This window comes from Hyperolius riggenbachi, chromosome 7 (genome assembly GCF_040937935.1).
Source record: "Hyperolius riggenbachi isolate aHypRig1 chromosome 7, aHypRig1.pri, whole genome shotgun sequence".
NCBI lineage: Eukaryota > Metazoa > Chordata > Amphibia > Anura > Hyperoliidae > Hyperolius > Hyperolius riggenbachi.
In genome coordinates, this window is record NC_090652.1 from 141,947,103 (window position 1) to 141,965,895 (window position 18,793).

At 44.0% G+C, this 18,793-nt stretch overlaps 1 protein-coding gene across 7 annotated transcripts in view; it reads left to right on the top strand.

Moving 5' to 3' along the window:
- The window catches only part of SNX29 (sorting nexin 29), an 875,170-nt gene that overhangs the window by 683,036 nt on the left and 173,341 nt on the right, over positions 1 to 18,793 (top strand). For all 7 annotated transcript variants that reach the window (XM_068244702.1, XM_068244708.1, XM_068244703.1 and 4 more), the window contains exon 20: positions 15,392 to 15,531. In XM_068244702.1, the coding sequence (XP_068100803.1) occupies positions 15,392 to 15,531 (140 nt within the window). The remainder of the gene's footprint in view (positions 1 to 15,391; positions 15,532 to 18,793) is intronic.

Sequence of the window (18,793 nt, forward strand, 5' to 3'; positions counted from 1 at the left end):
AACACTTCTACTTATTTTGTGTTTTTTTTTAAATTATTTTAAAGTCTGCCCATGACTCATCATGACCACACCCTTGTTCCAGTGCGTGGTGACACTCACTTATTTTTGCTGCGGAGCGCCGCATGTGAACATATCTTCATTGGAGACTGTCCTCAGAAGTGCTCACAATCTATTCCTTACCATAAAATCATGCAAACTTTCTAGAGTACATGTGTATGTGAGCCCAAAATGAGGGGGGGGGGGGGAGGGGGGTTCGGGGGGGGGGGGGAGGAGGAGGAGCAGGAGGAGAGGGGGGCGAGCCCCAGGCTGAAACTTCCTTAGTGGGCCCTTAGTGTCCCAATCTGACCCTGCCCATGGGTAAGTTCTCCCAGGCATGTAGCAGGAGGAAGCTGCAATCATAAGCAACTCGAGCATTGTGGTATATATATATATGACTACTGCCCACAATACCTGACAGGGTGTGATGACAGACATAAAAAGCAGAAAAAGGAGGCGAGAATAGAAATGTTCTAAACTGCTGCTAAAGTCATTGACTCACAACATACATCTGATCAATAGGAACCTTTGTATAGTAAATGTTGAAAACAAGGGCAGAAGAAGTGATATAAGAGTGAGAGGTTAAACTGCTAAGCCGGAACAGATGCAAACTGTCCTGCTCTGCACATGTATAAACTTGCTTTAGAGGCCAGAAGAATGCCTGAAATAATCAGAAAGCAATGAGGAGCCTCAGAGACATCTACAGCTTTTAAACCTTGCCGCCTTAAGTGATCTTACCTGAGATGCCAAGATAGAATGATTTAATACTTACCTGGGGCTTCCTGCAGCCCCATAAGCACCGCTGAGTCCCTCGGTGTCCTCCCACATGCCTCCATTCAGCCGCAATCATCCCCGGTAACTATATGCTATATCAAATTTTTACACAGGTGTCTGCTTATAAATACAGTTTGTATTATTGCACATACTGCATACAAAAACCCTCAACCCCCATTAAAATGGCCTGATTGAGTTGTATACTTTTGGAGCCATACACAGCCGGCTGTGTCATTTACTCAGCCTCTTTCACACCGCGCTCAACCTGAAAGTTTGCACTACTCCCGGGAGCAATTTATTTTCTGCAGCTGCCAGTTGATTGCCCTTAGATAGTGCAAAGTTTCAGTTTAAAGTGCAGTTCATTCCCACAGCATCAGCTTAGTTACTATATATAAGCCTTAAATTAATTGGCTCTGCAGTCACAGTTCCTTTAATAGGCCTCTCTCCATCTAGATATACAGTATATCACAGGAGTTTCCCAACTGCGCTCTCAGCCAAGTCCAAGGTTGCTTTGTGTCAGCTGATAAACGTATTGCGTTAGGTTTGCGGCACAGCACTATAGTTATGCCCGAGAGGGCTCTCACCACCTCCACGGGCTGCAACAATATTCCTCCGCCGGCTCTCCACCACGCTTCGGCTTCTGCGCTGTATGTGTTTTCGACGCGTCCCTGCCGCTCTCTCAGCCGCATACTCACAAAGATGGGTTGCAAAAGGGCAACCGACCACTAGAAGCAGTTATAGATGTATAATCTTGATAAAAAGCAAACCTCAAATGACCTAAACTGGTCAAAGAGGGATGATCCCCCTCCGAGGGTAAAGGCACAAGATAAAGGGGAAAAGGCGCTCAGAGAAGATAAAATGCGTTAAAAACAAAAAATGAAAAAAAGTGAGGTGGCTTACCTCAACAAAGACAAATTGACGTATCAATAGAATTTTATTGCACTGGCAGCGCGTTTTGTGGGTGCATACCCACTTCCTCAGGCCAAATAGCAGTGCCTAATAGTGCTTGTAGCCACAAATAAGGCACCTTGTTTGTGGCTACAAGCACTATTAGGCTTTGGCCTGAGGAAGTGGGTATAGGCACCCACAAAACGTGTTGCCGGTGCAATAAAATTCTATTGATACGTCAATTTGTCTTTGTTGAGGTAAGACTCACTATTGTTCCCATTTGGCCTCTCCACAACAAGAATGGGGTGAAGACACTAGTTGATCTTATATGCTTCTCTGATCATCTGAGAATGCCACAGATTGAAATGACTTGTAAAGAGAATTCTGTTTGACAGAAATACTCAACCGAATGCACGGAGAGGGTGCTGTGTCCCAGTAATAGGGTCTACACTCAGAAGGAGACTTGATGAGCCATCACAATGTGGCAGAAGTCACTTCCCTCCAATTGTAAGACATCCTTGACTGAAAACAGGAAAACACCTGGGGCCATATGCAATTCACTTTTTTTTACCAGCGTTTTCTCCTAGGAGATAATTTTTCATCTTTGATTTAAAATATCTTTCAAGCACTTTCCAACTAAAAAAGTACCAAAAAGTAGGTGAAAAGGTACAATCAAAATTATTTTGAGTATTCTTGCTTTCTGCTTAGAAGTCATTTTATTGACAAGTTTAAAAATATCACCTGGGAGAAAACTGAAGAGGTAAAATAATAAGAGGGTGGCCTAGATGATGGAGAAAATCTGAAACCTGAAGACAGTACATCAAAAGCCTGTGTTATAAAGAGATTTAACCAGATAATACTTAAAAAAGAATTTTCTGCAAGTCTGGCAATAAGCCTAGAAATGTATTACCTAGGGCACTTAAAAACAAGAGCACAAGGTTACAGAAAGGAAGCATGAAAAGACAACATGGCTCTATAGCTCATAAACTCGATGAAATAGCAGACCGGTTCAAAATGTATTATGAAAACCTATAGCATAAAAGGAAGTAGAGTTCTTTACTGTGCTTAGATAAATGAAAACAGCAAAAAGTCTGGCTAACTGCATTAAACAATAACCTGAAAATATCTGAAATATTAGCAAATAGAATTATAACTATGAGCAATGTATTGGCAAGAAAGTAAACAGCACTTGAGCCAGCAAGTAATATAATACCCAGAGCAGTCTAATAACAGTCCGTCGCCATAATAATCATACAGTAACATACCAAAAGTATGTCATGAGGCAACTGTTAGCAGCTTCTAGATTACAGACATTAATACAGAGAGACCAGCGTATAAACTGAGAAAAGTGCCAAACATTAGAACATCAGAACACATAAAGAACAGCACGTCAAACTACTATTGTTGAAAGCGGGGAAAGAATCCACCATTTAGTACTGTTCTTAAGCAGCAGCTTAATGTGAGGAGCGTGTGCTCAGGGCACACTATGCTGCGGTAGTGCAGCATAGCATGTGTTGGTAACTTACGCACGCTTCTTGTAACTAATGGCCGCTCCACTCATCCCGCCTTGAGTCCCGGCAAGTCCAGTGGGTTTCTAGGACATGATCCCAGTGCTTTGATTGGCCCAATAGACTGCCTGTCACCTGACAGGCAGCCAATTGGGCCAATCAAAGCGCTGGAATCATGTCCTAGAAACCCACTGGACTTGCCAGAACTTAGGGCAGAACGAGTGGAGTGGCCATTAGTTACAAGGAGCTTGTAAGTTACAAGTGCACGCTACACTGCACTACCGCTGTGTGCACTGAGCACACGCTAGTCTCATTAAGCTGCAATGCTAAGTATGAAAACAAGGATTGCAGTACTAAAACCAACAATTGGTAATTTGTATTAGCATCATCTAACATAGTAAGTGATGAGTCTTGCCATTTAAGCCACACTTTGGATAGTTTTTGTGGGCAGCCCCTGTGTGTGTACAGAAAGTGATATTAGAATTACACTCTTAATCCTTTTGTCAAGATGGGGTTACATCGGTGCCAGCCATTTTAATGTAACGGCTCTGCGGGCCAGAAACAGGGCCTCTCTAAGCAATGTACACTTAAATTTGGTAAACTGACCCCCCCCCCCCCCCAAAAAAAATGAAACAGCTTTTGGTGATCCAGCATTTCAGATAGTAAATGTATCACACGTCCCCAGAATCCAGCTACGGAGGGACATGTTCGAATAAGATGCCATGAATCTGCATCTACTGTTGAGCACTTAGGGTGCTTAGCTAGAGGTTAAGGAGTTAAGTAGGTCTGTCTGAGAATATAAAACTGAATACGTTTTCATTGGTATAAATGGAGGGCAGGTGGTGGGAATCAAGGGCATCTTCCCATTCCTTGTAGTCCATATCCGTAATGCCACTGGACTATTTGGCTATAAGTTGTCCTACATTGGGCACAATTTTAGAAGTGAAAAAGGAGGAGCCCAATTGTAAGGTTAGACCCGCAGGCATTGGGTTCTCAAGATACCTATGATAGGATATTGCGAGAGCACAAGTGGTATAGAAACCAAGTTGTGTGTAACTGTGTAAATATTAAGAAAAACTAGGAGGGGAGGTCAAACAATTGTCTATGTGTTTCAAAAAGGAAGGTATAACCATTTTTTAAAGACCTGGAAAAATTCCGTAACACCCCAGGACTGACATTCAGCCGCTGCATGAAATGTTCCCAACATACAGTAGGATATTTATAGTTGTACCATAATAGGAAACGCCTGAAAAATTGGTAGTGTTTTGTAACTTTTGACCCTCTGTCCAAACTTAAACAGCTAGCTTATGAAAGGCTGTGCCCCACCCCCGACCACCACCAACTGAAAGAACGGATACTCTAGAAAGGCCTGAATATTGTTAGTTGTGTGGAAAACTTGAAGTCTTCCACATTCCACATTTTGTCACATTACTGCCACAAACATGCATCAATTTTATTGGAATTTCACGTGAAAGATCAATACAAAGTGGTGTACACGTGAGAAGTGGATCGAAAATCATACATCATTCCAAACATTTTTTACAAATAAATAACTGCAAAGTGGGGTGTGCGTAATTATTCAGCCCCCTGAATCAATACTTTCTAGAACCACCTTTTGCTGCAATTACAGCTGCCAGTCTTTTAGGGTATGTCTCTACCAGCTTTGCACATCTAGAGACTGAAATCCTTGCCCATTCTTCTTTGCAAAACAGCTCCAGCTCAGTCAGATTAGATGGACAGCGTTTGTGAACAGCAGTTTTCAGATCTTGCCACAGATTCCCGATTGGAATTAGATCTGGACTTTGACTGGACTATTCTAACACATAGATATGTTTTGTTTTAAACCATTCCATTGTTGCCCTGGCTTTATGTTTAGGGTCATTGTCCTGCTGGAAGGTGAACCTCTGCCCCAGTCTCAAGTCTTTTGCAGTCTACAAGAGGTTTTCTTCCAAGTTTGCCCTGTATTTGGCTCCATCCATCTTCCCATCAACTCTGACCAGCTTCCCTGTCCCTGCTGAAGAGATGCACCCCCCGAGCATGATGCTGCCACCACCATATTTGACAGTGGGGATGGTGTGTTCAGAGTGATGTGCAGTGTTAGTTTTCCGCCACACATAGCGTTTTGCATTTTGGCCAAAAAGTTCCATTTTGGTCTCATCTGACCAGAGCACCTTCTTCCACATGGTTGCTGTGTCCCCCACATGGCTTGTGGCAAACTGCAAACAGGACTTCTTATGCTTTCTGTTAACAATGCCTTTCTTCTTGCCACTCTTCCATAAAGGGCCAACTTTGTACAGTGCATGACTAATAGTTGTCCTATGGACAGAGTCTCTCACCTGAGCTGTAGATCTCTGCAGCTCGTCCAGATTCACCATGGGCCTCTTTCTGATCAGCGTTCTCCTTGTTCGGCCTGTGAGTTTAGGTGGATGGCCTTGTCTTGGTAAGTTTACAGTTGTGCCATACTCCTTCCCTTTCTGAATGATCGCTTGAACAGTGCTCCGTGGGATGTTCAAGGCTTTGGAAATCTTTTTGTAGCCTAAGCCTGCTTTAAATTTCTCAATAACTTGATCCCTGACCTGTCTTGTGTGTTCTTTGGACTTCATGGTGTTGTTGCTCCCAATATTCTCTTAGACAACCTCTGAGGCCCTCACAGAGCAGCTGTATTTGTACTGACATTAAATTACACACAGGTGCACTCTATTTAGTCATTAGCACTCATCAGGCAATGTCTATAGGCAACTGACTGCACTCAGATCAAAGGGGGCCGAATAATTATGCACATGTGAGAATCCGCTCAGCTGCCTGCGCAGGCAGGCAGCCCTTTGACCATTGTTTAGGTTTGCTTGCTGCAGGACTCTGGAAAGGAGACCTTCTGTCAGTTGTGCAGCTTGTGTTGCTGAGGGATTTGCATACATTAGTCATGCAAATCCGTTACCTGCCTTCTTTTGATGACTGGCACTATAAAAGCATTCTGCTCCCAGAATGCTTTGCTGGACATTTCCCTTTCATGGTCTGTTCCTGATGGACACTCCTGGAGTGTCAGCCATTCCCGTTTGTTAAAGTTATCTTAGTGTAATTCGTGGGAATGCACTAGGCAGGTTCCCTAGTGCAGTTAGGATTGCATTATCTGTTCTGCCTGTTCCGTCTGTCTTGTGTTTGGATCGCACAAGCCGAAGCGTTAGCGGCTGTGGATCCTCCTGATTGAGTCTGGAGTGTAGGTTGGAACAGCGGTTGTTTCTGCCTACCTCATCTGTTCTGTCTCCTGGGATCGCGCTAGCCACTTTTCGCTAGTGCTGTGGATCCTTCTCTTCTGTCTCCTGGGATCGCGCTAGCCACTTTTTGCTAGCGCTGTGGATCCTTCTGTTCTGTCTCCTGGGATCGCGCTAGCCACTTTTCGCTAGTGCTGTGGATCCTTCTGTTCTGCTACTGTGTACCTGGATCGCGCTAGCCACTTTTCGCTAGTGCTGTGGATCCTATCTCTCGCTTGTCCCTGTTTTCGTGTGTCTGTCTTGTCTGCTACGACCGCTTGCTGGAGGCTCGGTGAGGTAACCATTAAGCAAGCGTTCGCGTCCCCTGTTTCATGTTTGTCTGTCGATGGTTAGTTAGGCGTGCTTGTCTCTATTGTGCTTATCACGTTGAGACCACGCATAACCGCGTGCACTGTTGCGAATGAGTGCGGTGTTTGCGGTTAGCTAGCGTTTTTTATTTTACGTATCTCCTCATTGTATGATTTGCTGTGCCTTTGCTACTCTTGTGCTCCGCCTTGCTGTAGCCTTGTGTCACGTCTGGCGATCGCACCTCTCGCGATCGCGTTCCTGCTTCTTATCTGCTGTGGTGTGTGCACAGTCGCGGGTTGGCGACTAGTTTTATGCACACACACACAATCTGTCTCTGTGCTCACTCTCAATCGCTTCTCTTGCGATTGCGTTTCTTCCCTTCGTACAATTCCTGTCTGGCGTGTGTGGTAGGGCAGAGGAGCTGTTCCTCTGCACTCCACAGCTCCACCTGCCGACAGGAATTTCCCTCTGCAGGTGCATAGCACCTAGCCTGGGTGTCCTCAATTATACGCTTGTGGAGGAAATCCGCCGCGTCAGCGCACGCCTGGTGCGCTGACCACGGAGACCATTCCGCAATCGTTACAGCACACACCACTTTGCAGTTATTTATTTGTAAAAAATGTTTGGAATCATGTATGATTTTCGTTCCACTTCTCATGTGTACACCACTTTGTGTTGGTCTTTCATGTGGAATTCCAATAAAATTGATTCATGTTTGTAGCAGTAATATGACAAAATGTGGAAACCGTCAAGGGGGCCGAATACTTTTGCAACCCACTGTATATCTCCTTAAATTACTTAACTCTTGATTTAGCTCTCCTTAACTGACTTCTTTGTAAAACTCTCCTTAACTGGCTTAATTCATTTTATAACTCTTCTTAACTGACTTATATCATGGTTTAGCTCTCCTTAACTGACTTAATTCATTGTATAACTCTCCTTAACGGGAATAAATCATGGTTTAGCTCTCCTTATCTATTTATCTCATGAATTGTCTCTACTTATTTGTTTATCTCCTGCATTAGCACTCCTTACAGTTAAGGTGAAAAATAAGTAACCTTTGTGAATCAACCCATATATCATATAACATTTAAAACATATGTGTAGAGTCTCCACTGGCACGAAGGCTGGATCCACACTATAAGCGCTTTTGTGAGAGCTTGCATTTGATTAGCGCTTGCTGAGCACTTGTTAAAAAATGACTCCCATTTTCTTTCATTAAAATCACGGTAAAAATCACTGCAATTGCCGCGATCGCGTACGCGAAAAATGTACGTAATCGCGAAAGTGAATTGGAGCGATTTTTTAACAAGCACTAATAAAATGAAAGCGCTCACAAAAGCATAGTGTGGATCCGGCCGAAGAAAGGATTTAAAATATTATTTTGAGGCAACATGAAGAATATGCTATCATCCATAGGCCTAAAGGTGCGTACACACGCACTACCAGCGGCATCAACGGGTCTGGCGCTAAGCGGATCGTTCAGAAACAGCCTTATCAGTCTGCCGACAGCGCGTACACACACATTACTGTTGGCTAAATGACCGCCCAGTGGGAGGGCTCGGCGGACCCGTCGTTGCATTTGGTAGTGCGTATGTACGCACCTTTAGGCTCAACACACATACAGTATATGCGAACGTATTACTGTGCCGCCGGTAAGCTGGTCGCAGGATGAGCCAAATGGCGGCTCAGCCTGCTGCCGCTCAAATCCCCAGCAGTGTTAAATACTATTCCCCCTCCGTGTTGCTTCGACACGGAAGGGATAGTATTTAACGCCGCAGGATTTGAGCGTCAGCAGGATATGCTGCCGGATCCCTGAATTACTATCGCCACTAGTGCTATAGTCAGGCGCAAATCCAGGTTTTTTTAAGGGGGGGAATCCTGAAAGCAGCGTGTGGGCATGGCCAAAACGTGATGTGGGTGGGGCCAAATTCTAGCAGTTTCTAGGCTAAATTGCACCCAGGGCGAGGGCGTAAAATGCGCCCCCGATGTGGAGACAGGTATAGGTGCCCCCAGTATAGGTAGCCAGCTATAGGTTCCCCCCCCCCAGTGTAGGTAGCCCATATAGTTGCCCCCAGTATAGGTTAGACAGGTATATGCCCCAGTATAGCTTAGATAGGTATATGTCCCCAGTATAGATTAGATAAGGTATACAGGGACCCAGACACACACACTGGAGGACACATGGGGACACTGGAGGACATTCATTGGGGGAGAACATCTACAAGACCCTCCTGAAATATAGATGCACCAGGTTTAGTATATATATATATATATATATAATTTTTTTTTCCCCTGATTTTTGCCCTCTAAACCTAGGTGTGTCTTATATTCCGGAGCATCTCATAAGGCAGAAAATACGATAGTGGGGATTTTGCAGCGATTTTCAGTGTGAAACAGGACCCTAAGCGATCTGGATAAATTTGGGTATCTATACAAGGCCAAAAAAGGGCATGTCTTTAACTAAATAAATAAAAGAAGCACCTTCTAGCTCTGCACACAAGTAGTAAATATGATTCCTCCCATGCTGCATGAGCCAATTTTTCTATACAACACTGATGGGGTAAGAGGTTTTTGTAGGTTTTTTTTTAATTTTGTTTTTGTCTCTTTTGCTTATCTCTTTTTCTGTTCCTCAGAACACACTCCTTTCCTTTGTTTTGTAAAAAAAAAAAATTATCTTTACAATTCCTCTGTAAAGGCTATTTTGTCATTTTAATATACTTCTTTGTTTTCTTATTTATCAAAGTTTTGTTATAGATTGCAGATAGTTTTGCTTGTCATAGTCTGTATACCGTATGTAGGAGTATCCTTGTGAATACTGTATGTATATATAATTTGTTTTTTATTTTGTTTTATTTTTTTGCTAGAATTACCATTAGCTAGAAAAACACTGAAAGTATTGCTGTGTGAGACGCTATGTGGTGATGTTTGATCAGTACTAGTATGAGTTAAGAAAAATACATTTTGATTGCTTTGTATGGGTCAATGCACATTAAAGTTAGCACTTTTCATGCACCTCTTGTTAAATAAGGCCACAAATGCTTGGTAACTTACAGAGTAGACCTCTATTCCCACAGAGTATGTTCTTATCCTTGCATGCACATCTAGGCTGTATAGGGAACGCAGCTGCTAAATTAAAAGTCTCTTTCTGTGTTTTTTCAACATAGTTTTTTTTTTTAGAGGTCATAAAAGCTTTCGTATGTCGCAGCGTGAAAACAGCCAATTTACAAACCTAAAGAAAAGTATGAAATCTGGGTCTGTTTATTTACTTTCATGTGCTCTTAAACTTTTGTTTTTGTAGTGTCTATATTGAAATCTATTTGTCAGTTCAAAGCAAAAACAATATGAATTGTCTTGGGGATCTGCTTCAGTTTAAAGTAAACTCTTGTTCACTGTCTGCCATACATATTAAGACCTTTGACTCATCCGTACAGTGAAGATAACAATTGTGTGTATTTTTCTGTTCTAAAGCTGTTTAAATTACAGTCAACAAAAAATTGCGGCAACATGATGTCTTTAGGTATTGTTAAGCCAATGAGTATAGGGGAGCAGCCCAGAGCTGTGCCCCCCATCCCCAACTACTAATCTTCCCTTTCTCTCATACAGGGGACTATACTTCAGATCAGGTGTTTTTGGGGCTACGCTTGTCATGGGTGTGAAAATCATGATGGCCATACTTGTAGGGAAAGGGGAGTGAACATGGGGGGAGGGGGCCACGGTCAAAGTTTTGCTGGGGGTGGAGCATGAATTGTAGTTACGCCACTGTACCTAGATATAATATGTAAGTATTTTTCATAGAATAATGTCCTCTAACAGTCTTATTGATAGTATTTCAAATGGTGGGCACACGAGTCATCCTGCAGACCGGAGTATCCACACTTTTTCGAGTTGCAAGATACTTTGAAAGCGAATGAATCAAAGGGATAAACCAACATCCCCATCCATACATTATCATGCAGACTTGCAGAGTCTTCCCCCCCCCCCCCCCCCACAAAAAAAAAATAATAATTAGACCCCCACGTTGTGATTCCCTAAATACCACTACCCCAATCTTAACATACTTGGGCAGAATCCTTCTACCCCACCCATACATCCGTATACATTGTCATGCAGACTTGCATAGTCTTCCCCCAAAAAAATAATTACCCCCCCCCCCAACATTGTTATTAATATTCCCTGAATACCCCTAAATGCCAAAATAGTGGTGCACACCTATAAAGAATAAGACAGATACTCACCTACAGCCAGGCTCCTTGTGTCTCTTCTCTTCTGTCCTCTCCTCTTTACTGTCCTTTCCCTTCTCCCTTGGGCACCTCTGTCTGGCAATCGTGGCTGCTCAGCAAATGTCGGTCTGACTTGACATTGATGCCTCCTCCTTCCAAATTCACAGGAACTGCTGTAGGGGCGGGGCCACAGGTGCATTTGCCATTCTCATTCATGCTTGTGAAGTGCCTTGGGGGGGGGGGGGGGGGGGGCATGGACACTGTTGTTGTCCTTTCGCCACACTCTGACTGGCTGGCGCTGCACTGTGAGTGTGCATCGCCACCTCACTACTTCCAGCACCTGCCTGCAATTTACCCAGCTCCCTCGAAAAGTGAGTAACTATTAATGCTAAACCTTTGAAAGCATTCCATTGGTTTTGGCTTCCAACCATGGCGTAGTAAAACACACCAGCAAAATAATTCTGATAACTTCCTGTTAAAATCAATGCAGGTGACTGTTGCCGTAGTACCTAGCACAAGTGGAATACTTGCATCAATAGTGGAAACTGTTTCTTAATCTCTTCCTTTAAAACTTTACTTTATCCTGAAGTCTTAAGTATAAGAACATGATGTCCTTGAGGTATATTATGTAACAGGAATCTGTTGAGCTAAAGTTCAAACTGGTCTTGCTAAATCTCTACATTTAAGCAATGGCATTCAGTCTGGTTTAACCTTATACTGCACAGGCTATACTGTAAAGTATGAGGTTGAAATAACTTATAAGCAACTGAGAGCTCATTTCAGTCTTTCAACACTGTACTACTTACTAAAAGCAAACTTGTACTGAAAATAAACATGTGCTAAATGTCATATTGTGGTGCTGTCCCTTTTAGTATGACTTACCTTCCTGTTCTCTTGGTTTCTTCTGGCCTCACTCCAGTTCCACATTGATTATTTTTTTAAGTTATCCATTTGGCTGTTAGTGCTCTGCATATTTAGTGCTGGTTCACACTGGTTTCTGCCCGGCTTCCAGCGGCGTCTTGGTCGGAGGCTTGCACGGGCTTTTGGCGGCTTCCCGTCGTGATCAGCATTTTTCATCCCCGCAGAGGGACAGGAACACACGGCAGTAATCAGCATGCAGCGTCCAGGGTTGCTTGGAACAATGGGGAAAATCGGGATTGGAATGCCGCATTCGCACAAATGCCAGTAAACAATATATGTTGACCAATACAAATGCTCCCATTCACTTAAATGGGAGCGTTTAACAAGGGGTCCCGGATGCTGCAAAGCGCATGTGTAAACCGGCCCTTAGCCAAGACTCAGATACCACATACTTGTGAACAAGCGCCTTTGTACTGTGTATGCGTCAGTTCACAAACCACGCATGCCCAATAAAAGAAAACATGTGAACAGATGTGCACAAGCTGTTCCTTATTAGTTCTTAGGCAGAAGACACACCTCCTGTTAAATCCACTCTATGCAACAGTCCAGTCTGTCCGACAATAACTGACTATTATACTTCAGAATAAACTTTGTTACCAGCACTGGAATACTTCAGATTTCACTTTATTGAATAACATCAGCTACATTTGTACTCAGAGTAGATGTAATTCTAACTCATGTAGGTAGAGCTCCTGCTGCTAACAGTGGATACACCACTAGGTGGAATAAGCAGTGGTACCTTGAAGCTAAGTTCCACCACAACGGACTGTCGCCATTTCAGATGGTGTCTCCATCCTCTGTCAAGTGGTAAAAGCCACGTGACAAAGGACAGGAAATTAATTGCCACCTGTATAGCCAGCAAACTAGCATCTTATAAAATGAGGACAGTTGTTGCAACCTTCATTTCTCTATGGGTGGTAGGAGGCCCCCTGATGATAAATTAGGTGTTAATAAGGTGTACAAGTTACCACATACTTATCTTCTGTAAACCAAGTTTCACAGTTATCCAGCCAGAGCCAAGATTGTTGTTGTTAGCGAAACCGTGTATTATAAAAGTTGGTCCATTGTTAAACCCCCCCCCCTCAACAGTATATCAATTGTCAGGCACTGCAAAGCTTTGCATGACAATATGTGCTAGTGTCACCTCCAAGGACATATTGCTAGTGTAAATAAGCTGTAACCTAGATGTATGACTTTTTCTATTCAAGTCACTGACATTATTGTGTGCCTACATCTGTGAGGTTGTACAGATGGCATGAAGACTGAATATTGTACTTTAATGCTAAGATTACATTATTAGACATTTTTCAGAGGTTGGATTCAATAAAAACGTTGAGGCCAGTTTCAGACTAACGGCTGGTGGTAGCGGTGCAGCACAGCCAAAAACAGGCCTTCGGGGATTACTGTGTTAATACGCGGTGGTCCCCTTCTGGCTGACAGCCAAACAGGAAGGGACACTCGCTTGCGCTCACTTCCTGTTTTGGAAATACGGAAGTGCACGGAAGCGTATTGTAAAAATTTGCTTCCGTGCATGTACGCTACAACGGCACCGCATGCCACTGCGTCGCCATACACTTGCATGTCTTTTGGTCTGCTGCACGTCGCCACAGAACCACATGATAATGTAGATCTGTCCTTGTGTTGGGGAAAACGTCACTTCCGTCGTATCGCTCCACTCCACATTGTATGAATGGCCGCATAAACTTTCATTGGGCTGCGGTGGGGTAAAAATACTGCATCGGCCCAGTATAAAGGGCCTAACTTTAATTTCAATCAATAAAATAAAAATGAAAGACCTCTCAATTGTTAGCTTATCTTTTTGAGAACAACTATGATCAGTATAGGCTGTTCTTCCCTAAGATCAACATGTCAGGCACAGGGGGCCATGGGCGTAGCAGTACTCAAGATGCATAGTTTAGTATAGTATCAAGCAAAACACATCTAACTCCAGGAGCAACTATGCAAAAGGTATAAGTGCAGATCTCTGCAGAGCTAATCTTGATTGGGAATAGGGGGTAAATAATTGCAGACTGTTGGCACTTGCCATCTTTCGAGTTATAGGGTAAATCTGTTAATATTTAAAGAGACTCTCTAACAAAAATGTCATCCTTTTTTCTATCCTACAAGTTCCTAAACCTATTCTAATGTGCTCTGGCTTACTGCAGCACTTTCTACTATCACCATCTCTGTAATAAATCAACTTCTCTTTCCTCTGTCGGATTTGTCGCCCTGTGTCTGGAAGGCTGCCAACTCTTCAGTGTTGTTGATCTGTTATGCACGCCCCCCTCCAGGTCCCCTCTATGCGCACTGCCTGTGTGTTATTTAGATTAGGCAGCTGTCTCTGCTCTCTTGTCAGTGAGAGAAGAGAGCTGCTTGCCTTTTACAAGCTGGATAAATCCTCCTCTGTTAGGCTGTGAAAGGAGCTGGGCTGTCACATGAGGAATTACAAACATGGCAGAGCTGTCTGCAGGAAGAAACAATCAGCCTGTCACTCTTCAGTGGAGGATAGCTGCAGGGGGACGGTAAACACACAAATGATCTCTTGAGATTCAAAAGGAAGACTGTATACAGCCTGCTTGTGTATGGATGTATTTTCTATGTGTGGACATACTGTAAATCAACCTACTTCCGGTTTTGGTGGCCATTTTGTTTGTTTATAAACAAACGTTTTAAAACTGTTTTTGACTACTTTTAATGCGGCAGGGAGCGGCAAAATTGTGACAGGGGAATAGGAGATGTCCCCTAACGCACTGGTATATTTACTTTTGTGCAATTTTAACAATACAGATTCTCTTTAAAGAGAATATGTAACATCAAAACGTCCCCTGGGGGGTACTCACCTCGGGTGGGGGAAGCCTCAGGATCCTAATGAGTCTTCCCACGCCGTCCTCTGTCCCTCGGGGGTCTCGCTGCAGCCCTCCGTACAGCGGCGACGTAAATATTTACCTTCCCGGCTCCTGCGCAGGCGCTCTGGTGGCTGTCGGCTCCGAAGTAGGCGAAAATACCTGATCGCTGTCGGGTCTGCTCTACTGCGCAGGCGCAAGTCTCCGGCACCTGTGCAGTAGAGTGGACCCGACGGAGATTGGGTATTTCCGTCTAGTTCGGAGCCGACAGCCACCAGAGCGCCCCTGCTGGAGCCAGCAAAGGTAAATATTGAATTGACAGTCGGGTCTGTCGCCGGCTGTTCGGAGGGCTGCAGCGAGACCCCCGTGGGACAGAGGACGGCGTGGGAAGCCTCATTAGGATCCCGAGGCTTCCCCCACCCGAGGTGAGTACCCCCCAGGGGATCTTTTTGATGTTACAGTGTCTCTTTAAGATGAGATGGTTATCCAATAAATGGTATCATCCTGATTTAAAACTTCTTGCTTTTACTGATAGCTAACACGGTACAATACCCTACTGCTACTATTTAAGATCAAGATCAGGGAAAGCTATATGCAGTATGGATGAGACAAATAAAACTTTCCTTTTTCCCTGTTTTTAGGATGCAAAGTTTGTGGAAGAACGGAGGAAACAACTGCAGATCTACCTAAGAAATGTCATGAACAAGGTCATACAGACGTTGCCAGAATTTGCTGCCAAACCAAACAAAGACAGCTTGATACAGATTATGCCCTTTTTTGTGTAAGTTGCTGATTTTATTCCCTTTCTACTGTTGCCAATGTTCCACATCAGTTCATCAGATGCAGTGCGTGTTGTAGCACTCAGGAGTGTTATGATGCCAGACGTTGCTAGGCAACTCACACATGCCATGTTCTCAGTTCTGATTTTCCCTCATTAATGTCTCCCTATTTTCACAGGTTAAAGCCCTACAAGGGTGGCAAATTTCATTAGTTACTATTTTGTATTAGATTTTATTGTTTTTCACATCATGGAGTTGCCATATCACTGCAATGAAATGCAATTTTTGGGCTATCTGTGCATTTTCTTGTTGTCAACTGCCAGTTCGCAGCATTTGCATACTGTAGTCAGGGGCGTAACTTGAAACCACTGGGCCCCCCTGCGAAACTTTGTATCGGGCCCCCCAACCCATCCAAACCTCCCGACCGATGACAGCTTCCTCCCGGCGAGCATCCAGCAATTAATATTCCTGCTGGCGGGTCAAGCGGCGTTCGATGATGGCACGAACAAGACTTCCAGCGTTCGCAATACTTTGCGCAGTGTCATCGGGGATCACCGTGCGACACTACACGACGATCGCGTAATCTTGTGCGTGTACCCACGTCGCATAAACGACCGCTCGCTACTCAAAAAAAAAATCGCCAAGTAGGTAAACAGCACAGCTTCAGGCTCAGTCCCAGTCCAGACACACAACAACTAGCCCGCACACACACACACAAAATATATATATATATATATATATATATATATATATATATATATATATATATATATATATACATATATATATATATACATATACACACACACACAACACTCTGACACATACACACACAGCACCCTGAGACACACACACAATGTGCACTCACAGAGCTCCCTGACACACACACACACACACACACACACACACACACACTGTGCACTCACACAGCACCCTGAGACACACACACACACACACACACACACACACACACAATGTGCACACACACAGCATCCTGAGACACACACACAGACACACACACAATGTGCACACACACAGCACCCTGAGACACACACACACACACACACACACTATGAGCACACACACAGACACACACACAATGTGCACACACAGCACCCTGAGACACACACAATGTGCACACATACAGCACCATGAGATACACACACACACAGCATCCTGAGATACACACACACACACACACACACACACAATGTACACATACACAGCACCCTGAGACACACAAACAATGTGCACACACAGCAACCTGATACAAACACACACAGTCACACACAAACACATACACACTTTCTTACTACAAGCAGCTGCGGCAGCATGACATCTTCTTTCTCCTGCCTCCTGGCCTGCATAAAGGTCCTGGATTTGAAAGGGATTATGTTCCCCTGTGTGTTTCCGGCATTGCTTGAGGGGGCGGGGACCAGGGGCCGAGAAATCATCCAAGCAGGAGATAGTAAAGACATGTGCCCCCAGATCCTGGTGCCCGCCGCCGCACTCTAAACTAAGCTGCTGCTCAAAGCAAAAACGTTTTGTCGCATCCGCCCGCTTGTTGATGCATACGGGTGGGTCCCAAAGCCGCGGGCCCCCGCTAAGGCTTATTTCTCTCTGGGCCCCACTGCCCCTGCAACCTTTGCAGGGGCGGTAGTTCCGCCAGTGACTGTAGTATTTACATTCTTCACATCCTCAGTGGGTGTGATGAATAGTTTTATGTAAACTATGTCTATGGAGATCTATGGAGACCAGATGAGAGATGACTATGCTTATACTTAGCTTATTTCGGGGTAAGGAAATAGCCATGCTGCTATCACTTGGGAAGATGAGGCCACAGCCATCTTATGTCTACTGTGTTTCATTTCTACCTGGATCCTGTGTCAAACGCATGCTCCCAAAGATCAGATGTCAAAGTATGCGCCAATCAGTCATTATTATTATTTAGTATTTAAATGGGCAAACAAAATGTGTGGGTTTTATTTGCAGTAGCATTGTTTATTTTAAAACTATAGGGCATGGAATTGGAGAAATAGTGTATTTTTTTCCATTCTCTCCTTTGCTAAATGTTGCCAACTCTAGTCATATGATACCAATGACCGGATTAGGGGTCCCCAGTCTTTAACTGATCTACTTTAACTTTACTTGAAAGAAATTGAAAACTGTACCCTGCATTTGTGAAAAGTGGAAACAGGAAATGTGGCTCCCACGATCGGTGAACATTTGGGTGCTGCCATAGGTGCCTATATAAATAGCAGACATGGGGGGAATTTTGGCTTGCGTCGTCCAATAAATATTGTGTGTCATGGCCCCCACACTGCTGAATTGAACTGCAATGGAAAACCAAAGAAGGTGTGAGTTGCCGAAATGTCTCTCAACAAATGTAACCACATTGCATCCAGACCTTGTTTCCCCCTTTTGGACCAAAGCAGTTTTTTAGCTATGTCCCTATTTAATAAAAAAAACAGTTGGCTACTGCAGTGATCTTTCATGCATGGGGGGGAAAGGGGTGGTCTCTAATTGGCTTCCCTTTCACTAATTAGTACTGCAGCTGAAAGTGCTGGGGGCCAGCTGTGCCCGATCGAGCACAGCTGGCTGCAAGGGCAGTCGGATAGCTACGTCTTTGTGGCTTTGATGATGTCACTCGGGATGTAGGTATACTGTAGGGATCTGGCAATTGAATCTGCTTGCCAGAATATGTCAGGTCTAAATTTACTATACTGCTTTTCCCTGCAGGTGTCAGACCATATAAAATCATTGGAAAATATGGCTACAAATAGGGATTTTTTTCCAGAGGATTGGAGCTGGGGGTTAAGGTTAGGTGTGCATGGGGTAGTTAAGGTTAGGTGGGGAGGGCAGTTAACATTAGGTTTGAGGGGCGTGGTTAAGGTTAAGCCCAGAGGGGGGGGGGGCGCTTACATTTAAAGAGGAACTGAACTCAGAATATAAAAACAAAAAAATTGTAGGCAAAAACAATACAATATATGTACAAAAATATGTGAATAAACTATAATATACAATTATATTGATAAGCCACACCCTCTCTGCCGTGGCAAGGCTCCCTGAGATCAATGGGAGACTTTCTCCTGCTTATGCAAATCCCCTGCAGCTTTGCTTGTTGACACAGTGAGTCATCAGGAGGCCCCAATAAAAAGAGAATCCTGACAGCCAGCTTAGGGACTGTAGAAACTTAACTTTGTTGTAAGGCAATGGAAAACACTGGGCTAGCTGATAAAAGTGCAATTAGAGGGCAGCATGATG